Source organism: Ursus maritimus (genome assembly GCF_017311325.1).
Source record: "Ursus maritimus isolate PB19 chromosome X unlocalized genomic scaffold, ASM1731132v1 scaffold_X1, whole genome shotgun sequence".
NCBI classification, from domain to species: domain Eukaryota; kingdom Metazoa; phylum Chordata; class Mammalia; order Carnivora; family Ursidae; genus Ursus; species Ursus maritimus.
This window is the reverse complement of record NW_024423319.1, coordinates 84,072,467-84,080,331: the sequence shown is the minus strand read 5'-3', so window position 1 is coordinate 84,080,331 and position 7,865 is coordinate 84,072,467. Positions and strand designations below refer to the sequence as shown.

At 49.2% G+C, this 7,865-nt stretch overlaps 1 protein-coding gene across 1 annotated transcript in view; it reads left to right on the top strand.

Moving 5' to 3' along the window:
* RBM10 (RNA binding motif protein 10) overlaps positions 1-2,192 on the top strand; it is a 34,398-nt gene extending 32,206 nt beyond the window's left edge. The window contains 7 exon segments of the mRNA XM_040632521.1: positions 372-521; positions 619-684; positions 775-963; positions 1,076-1,150; positions 1,423-1,529; positions 1,631-1,760; positions 1,857-2,192. Coding sequence (XP_040488455.1) covers positions 372-521; positions 619-684; positions 775-963; positions 1,076-1,150; positions 1,423-1,529; positions 1,631-1,760; positions 1,857-1,982 — 843 coding nt within the window. The 3' untranslated portion in view covers positions 1,983-2,192.
* The last annotated feature ends 5,673 nt before the right edge of the window (positions 2,193-7,865 follow it).

The window sequence follows — 7,865 nt, the reverse complement described above, 5'->3', positions numbered from 1 at the left end:
GAAGCAAGAACTAAGTGTTCCCTTGGCAACCTGGTAAATTCTGAAAAAGGTGTCGACCCCGGGGAGGCGGACAGAATATGGAATGTGGCATAGTATCGCATGTAGAAGTTAGAGAAAGCCACCACCTGCCCCGTAAAATGAGAAGATGAAAGCGCACAAAGAGCAGGGTCACGTGGGTGCTTGGGAGGACAGGCACAGCCCAAGAGGGCTTGGCCAGGGGCACTGACAACACAATGATGAGAAATGGGGACTTTCACCTCCACCTCCTCACCCCTGCTTGAGGCCACAGGGCAGGAAGGGGCAGTGGACGGAGTTGGCGGTGCCAGCCACTGGAGGGCCCCTGAGAGCCTCACCTCCACCCTTACCCCTAGATTGCCAAGGACATGGAACGCTGGGCCCGCAGTCTCAACAAGCAGAAAGAAAACTTCAAAAACAGCTTCCAGCCCATCAGCTCCCTGCGAGACGACGAGAGGCGGGAGTCAGCCACCGCAGATGCCGGCTACGCCATCCTCGAGAAGAAGGTGTGTTGTGGCCACCCCTCTGTTACCTGCCCCCCAGTCTTGTCATTTCAGTGGTCCCTCTGTGGAGTCCCTGAATGTGTGTGTCTATCCACCCCAGGGAGCACTAGCCGAGAGACAGCACACCAGCATGGACCTCCCGAAACTGGCCAGCGACGACCGCCCAGTGAGTGGCCCGGGCAAGAAGAGCAGCGGAGGGGTGGGGGCTCCAATCTAGCTGGGCCTGACCTCCCTCCCCGACCCTCGCATTCTCTAGAGCCCACCTCGGGGCCTGGTGGCAGCCTACAGCGGGGAGAGCGACAGTGAGGAAGAGCAGGAACGCGGGGGTCCCGAACGGGAGGAGAAGCTCACTGACTGGCAGAAGCTGGCCTGTCTGCTCTGCCGGCGCCAGTTCCCCAGCAAGGAGGCGCTCATCCGCCACCAGCAGCTCTCCGGGCTGCACAAGGTAACTGAGGGAGGATTGGCAGGGAACCTTGGCTCGGCTTGGCCCGGCCCGTCCTGGCCCAGTCCGTCCCGGGCCAGCCGCTTCACGCCGCCTCTTGTCTGTCCCCTTGCAGCAAAACCTTGAGATTCACCGACGAGCCCACCTGTCAGAAAACGAGCTGGAAGCACTGGAGAAGAATGACATGGAGGTGAGGTGTGACCCATTCCTGGACTCCATCCCCTCTGTCCCTTGCCGAGTGCCTGTCCCCTCAGGCAGCTGGTGCTCCAGTCCCTCAGCTGCATGGCTGCTCGCACCCACGAGATCCTGCCCACAGGACCTCAGGCCTGTTAGCCAGGTCCAGCTCCGTGGGGCCCCTGGTGTTTCCTGCAGAGAGTGATCAGCTCCCCCATTCTCTCTCTCTCTCTCTCTCTCTCTCTCACACACACACACACACACACACACACATGCACGTGTTTTCAGCAAATGAAGTACCGAGACCGCGCAGCCGAACGCAGAGAGAAGTACGGCATCCCCGAGCCACCAGAGCCCAAGAGGAGGAAGTACGGCGGCATGTCCGCAGCTTCTGTGTAAGGGCGAGGGGCCATGGGGAGGGGCCATGGGGAGGGGCCACGAGGAGGGGCCCGGGGCCCTCCGGCCGTCACTCACACTATCCCACTGGCCCCTGCAGGGACTTTGAGCAGCCCACCCGGGATGGGCTGGGCAGTGACAACATTGGCAGTCGCATGCTCCAGGCCATGGGCTGGAAAGAGGGTAGTGGCCTGGGCCGCAAGAAGCAGGGCATTGTGACACCCATTGAGGTGAGTCTCCCGTGATCCCATCCCCATCCTCCAGCATTCTCTCTCTGCTGCACCCCCATCCCGCAGCCCACCTGACAGCCTTCCTCTCTCACGTAGGCCCAGACGCGGGTGCGGGGCTCTGGCTTGGGTGCCCGAGGCAGCTCCTATGGGGTCACTTCAACTGAGTCCTACAAGGAGACACTGCACAAGACAATGGTGACCCGCTTCAACGAGGCCCAGTGAGCAGCTGCAAGAGCTCTACATATGTCGGGTGTCCAGCCCGGGGCAGGGGAGGGTAAAGTGGTGGGTGGTCTGAGTGGGGCCCTGCACCTGTCTACCAGCCCACTCCCCAGCCAGAGAGGGCCTGACCAAGTCAGACTTTGAGTTGGTGACTTCTGTTGGAAAACTGGGCTGGGATCATGCTCTTCTTTTTGTAATAAAAGCTGAAAAGTCCATAGCTTCCATGTCTCTTTCTCACGCACCAGCATGGTTTGTGGCGCACACACAGGGACATAAGCACAGGTGGACAAGGGGCCTCATCAGGCCGACGGGGGTGGCAGTGGTAGGATTCACGGCATCTGGTGCATGGGGGCTACCAGCTTGGGATGAAGGTGGGGGGTTTAACAGGAACTTCTGGCCTGTGCCCCAACCCACAAGATCCTGGTCACAGCCCCCTCGCCATTGTCAAGTCCAGCAGGTCTCCATATACCAGGAAATCCCACACCAGCGGGGCACCATCGGGCTTCAAGTCCCCCTTAGAGCCAGCACTGGGAACCTCCCACCCCCTGGCCTTGCCTCCGAGCAGCAGCTGCACCCACTGTACAATTGCAGGGCTAAACCTCAACCATGCTTGGCCCTCCCTCGGGCTGGGGACTGCCCAAGGGCATCTCCAAGTGGACAACAGTGGGGCACTCTGGCACCCGTCACCCCTGTGCCCTCAATGGGCAGATGACCCCAGAGGGGTGGAGCTAGAGCAGCTCAGCCTGCCAGTCCCAGGTCACAGATGCCACATCAGGACCAGTGGAGCCCACACTTAGTCCCGTCCTCTCCATGTAGCACAGAACCCACCCCTCTGGTCACTACAGACCAGTCTGCACCCTGTGATGCCCAAGTATGTGTGTGCTTTCAGTGCAGGTCTGACTGCAGTGGAACATGAAGCTGAGGCTGCCCTCTCCTGGCCTTGAAAGACTGGGCGGGAAATGGGGCCGGGAACCGCCCCGCCCCCAAACAGATGCTTGTGAGGTGAGAAGGTGAAAGGGGAAGTACTAAGGGAACGCAAAGCCCCTCCCCCACTTACTGGCTTGCATTGTGACATCTCCCTGTACCAGCTGTAGGAGGCAAGGTTAGAAAGAAGGGGTCCCCTAGAAGTGATATGGTGGTGATTTGGGGTGGGGGTGTTGCCCAGGGACAGAGGAAGGGGGGTGTGGGAGAGGGCAGAGGGACAGGAAATAGGAACAGAAGGAGGTCACCTGTAAGAACCTGTCTCAGGATGGGTGGCTTTTAGCCTGGAGGCGCCCACATGTTCCCTTCCTGCTTCCCACCTACTCCCCCAGGGCTCTCGGAATCCCACAACAAGGAACCCTTACACATGGTCTGAAGTCGTAAATGATGCAGCCACTGTGGAAAACTGGCTCTTTCATATAAACGTACACTTACCCTATGACCCAGCAATTTCATTCTTAGATATTTACCCCCAAATAAATGCAAACGTATGCCAACAAAAAGACCTGTTACATGTACATGGAAAGCAGCAGCTGTGTTCACAGTAGCCAAAAACTAGGAACCCAAACATCCAACAAGAGGAGAGTGGATAAATTGTGGTCTACTCATACAGTAGACTACAACTCAGCAATAAGAAAGAACAAAATACAGATACAAACATCGACATCAATGAATCTCACAAACATGAGTGAAGAAAGACACAAAAGAGTACACACTATATAATTCCGTTTATGTGAAGTTCTTGATCAAAACATGTTGGTGGGGTACCCGGCTGGCTCAGTCAGTACAGCATGCAACTCTTGATCTCAAAGTTGTGTAAGTTTGAGCCCTGAGTTGGCTGTAGAGATTACTTGAAGTCTTAAAATTTTTTTTTCTGATGATAGAGCAGAGTGGAGGTGGGGAGGGTGTCTTTCACTAGAAAGGGTTGCACAAGGTAGCTTTCTGGAATAATGAAAAGTTTCTAGATCTTGACTGGGGTACTGGCCTCGTGGGTGTATATGTAGGTAAAAATTCAAGCTGTACAATTAAAATCTGAGCGTTTTATCATATGTAAGTTATACACAAAGTTGGAAAAAGACCACCAAAGCAAACCTCAATAAGAAGCAAGGAAATAGGGCACCTGGGTGGCTCAGTTGGTTAAGGGACTTCCTTTGGCTCAGGTCACGATCCTGGCATCCCGGGGTGGAGCCCCACATCGGGCTCCCTGCTCAGCAGGGAGTCTGCTTCTCCCTCTGACACCCCCCCCTCGTGCTCTCTCGCTCTCTCTCTCATTCTTTCTCTCTCAAATAAATAAAATCTTTTTTAAAAAAACAAGGAAATAAGAGAACAGAAATAGATGAAATAGGGGAAAAACAAACAGATTAGTAAAATCAAAGGCAGAATCTTCTAAACAAAAAGTAAGAGGAAAGACCTGGCAAGACTGATCAATTAAAGAAGACTGAAAATGCAAACACACCAAATACAAAATTAAAAAGGGGAACTTACTACAGATGCAACAGAACTTTTAAAAATAACAAACATATGTCTGAAAATCTAGATGAAATGAATACATTCCTAGAATAATATAAAATGCCAAAAACCATTCCATGAAGAAACAGTTAAATTGAGCAAAAAGTAATAAATTGAAACAGTAGTCAAAAGCTTTCCTCTCCCCACCAAAAAAAGGGGGGGGCAAATGGTTTTTATAAGTGTGATTTACCCAACTCCCAAGGAATAGTTAGTTGCTACCTTATAGAAGTTGTTCCAGGTACTAGAAAAAGAATAAAAGAAGTCTATTTTATGAAGTTAGTGTAATCTCTATCCCTGAAACAGGTGAGATAATACAAGCAAATTTCAAGCCCATTTCACTTATATCTGTAGATGTAAAAATCCTTAACAAAATCTTAGCTAAATGAATCCAGTAGTATATTTATCAAACATGTTTTGATCAAATAGGATTTATCCTAGGAACGCAGAATTGGGTCAACATCAGAAAAGGCTATAAATGTAGTTCTCTACGTTAATAGACCCAAAGTAAACAAAACATAATCATCTGAAACACAGAAACAGCACTTGATAAATCCAAGACACCGTGAATCCATACCTATATAAACGAATGGGTGAAAGAGTAAATAATTGGAGAATAAGGGAAATGTTTTCTTTACAGTAGAACATCAACTAATAATACTAATAATTGTCAACAATGATGGAGTTAGAAAATTCACGAGTGCTCAAATTAGGGGTTACACTAGCAGTCCAGTCGGTCACACTTCGATGAGAAACAGGATATTCACATAGATTCAAAGTATCTCTCCACGAAATACATGTTAGTTAATTCTAAAAGGAAAAAGAGTATCTTTGCAGTAGAGAAACCTGACAGCGAACATTATCGGTATGAAAATGAGCCATCTGAGAGAATGAAATGAGGAGTCAGCGACACTTCTGTGATATTCCTGTCCCAAATGCAGAACCTGAGTCCAGCCACGAGGAAGCACCAGACAAAACCAAACTGAGGGACAGGCTACAAAATTCCTGGCTTGTCCTCTTCAAAAGCGCCAAGGTCATGGAGGTCAAGGGAAGACTGAAGAACTGTTGCAGACTGAAGGAGACATGCCATTTGAAAGTTCAAATGTCACCTCCTTAATGAGGCCTGCCCTGTCTACCCTATTTAAAATTCCAAACCCTCCCCCACCATACTCCCTATGCCCCCGCTCCTTGCATTACTTTTCTCCATAACACTTCTCAACTTCTAATGTCCTCTCTATATTGTTTTCCTCTCTATATTGCCTCCTTCACCAGAACAGAAGCTCCATGAGGGAAGAGACTTTTGTCTTGCCTTGCTCACCACTGTGTCCCTAATGCCTAAAACAGGGTTTGGCATATACCAGGTCTTGGAAGTATGAATAAATACACCACAACCGTTCAAATCACCCTCACTTAAAAAAAAAAAAAAAAAAGACCAAAAAAAGGCTAATATATAAAGAATTCCTAAAAATCCATGAGAAGTACAGCAACCCAATAGAAATGAACAAAAGACAAACAAAATTCCCAAAAAACAAGAACCATAAATACCTTTAAATCTATGAAAAGATGCCCAAGCTCACTCCCGCAGAGTTCACAAGACACTCTCCTTCGTGGCTGGAGGCAAAGCGAAATGGCACACCTCTCTCTCACCCCCACCTCCCCCTCCCTGTCCTTTTCCTGCTTTCTTACCTCCATGGGCTTCTGCCCAAGCTGTTCCCTCCAACTGGAATGCTCTTTCTTCTCACTTCGGAAAGTCCAAATCCTGCCTCAGTTACTCCCACTGATCCATTTGAGGGCAATCAATTCTTCAGACAAGAACTGGGCCACACCCATAGCTTCGGCTGTCCCCTCCGACGGTCCCCAAATCCATATCTGCAGCCCCAGACCTCCCTCCATCCCCTGAATTTCACACCTGGTCCCCAACTGTTCACTCAACCAACACATACCACAACTTGGACGTCCAACGTGCATCTCGAATGTAACACATCCGAAAACAAATGCCTGATCTTGCCCTACACCTGGTCCTAGTGGAGAATTTCCCATGTCGGTTGATGACGCCATCGTTCCAGCTGCTCAGGCTCATAACCCGGGGGTCAGCCAGGACTCCTCTCTACTTTTCAAGTCCTGTATCTGATCTCTTGGCAAAGCCTGGCATCTTTACCTTCAAAATCAATCCAAAATTGCATCTTTCCTCACCCCCCCCCCTTTTACCATCTTAGTCTGATCCTGTCTCATCACTTCTGGACTCCTGCAGTGGCCTTTCCACTGGTTTCTCTGCTCCCGTCTTTCCCCTTAGTTTGTTCTCTCTCCACACAGAGCAACCAGCTTGTTTACGCTAAAATATAATTTATATAATGTGACTCCTCTGCTTAAAATCCTTTCATGGCTTCCCACGGATCTTAGAACAAAACCTAAACATCTCAGCCTGGCTTATAATACCCTCCTTGACATGGCCTCAGATCTCATCACCAGTGTGCTCCCTTCCTCCCTCGTCTCTGACTACACAGACTTCTGCACTCTTCCTCAGACAGGAACTTACAACCTCTAGGCTTTGCACCTGATGATCCCTCTGTCCGGAATGCTTTCCCCCATGTGACACATGGCCTGCTTCCTCACTTTTCACTTGCTGCTTCCTCAGAGAGGCGGTCTCTGACTACTTTACCGGGAGTATCTGGGGAGGTCTGTCTGAGGTGAGGCAAAAGATAAATAAGAAGGAAAAGATCTGATGGAACAGTGTTCTTGACTGTTGCAAGGGCAGTCTCCTTCGTATGTTCTTTGCTGTGTTCCCAGAGCCCTGCACTTAGTAGGCACTCAAGAAATCCCTTTCAAATGAATAAATTTGGAGGTTGTTGACAGGATGTGAGATACAGAATTTGCGTTAAGGTATTTTCTGTTAAACACCTTTGCTCAAACATCACCTTCTCAGCAAGGCCTTCTTTGATCACACGAAAAATGCAACCTGACCCCAGAGATTTCCCCTTATCTTGTTCTGTTTCTCTCCCTAGCACTTGGCAGTTGTCCCATACATATATACAACACGTATTTACGTATATCTTTAATTATATGTTCACGTATGAATATAGAATACACACAATGTACTTAAGACTTTTATTACATACAGATGTAAATTATTTACATATTGACACTAGCTATCATGTTATGTCAACTATGTATTTATATTTATATTTTATTACATATAATTTATATTATAGTCGCATATATCTATCATAATCTTTATATGCGAAACTATAATTTTTACTCATTTGCTATATTTATGGTCTATCTCTCTCGCTAGAATGTCTGCTCCGTGAGGGCAAGGAAGGAATCCCTAGCTCCTGGCCCACAGCTTGAACTCCATGAATGCCAAATGAATGAACTCCTTTGGCCCTCTGAGCCTCAGGC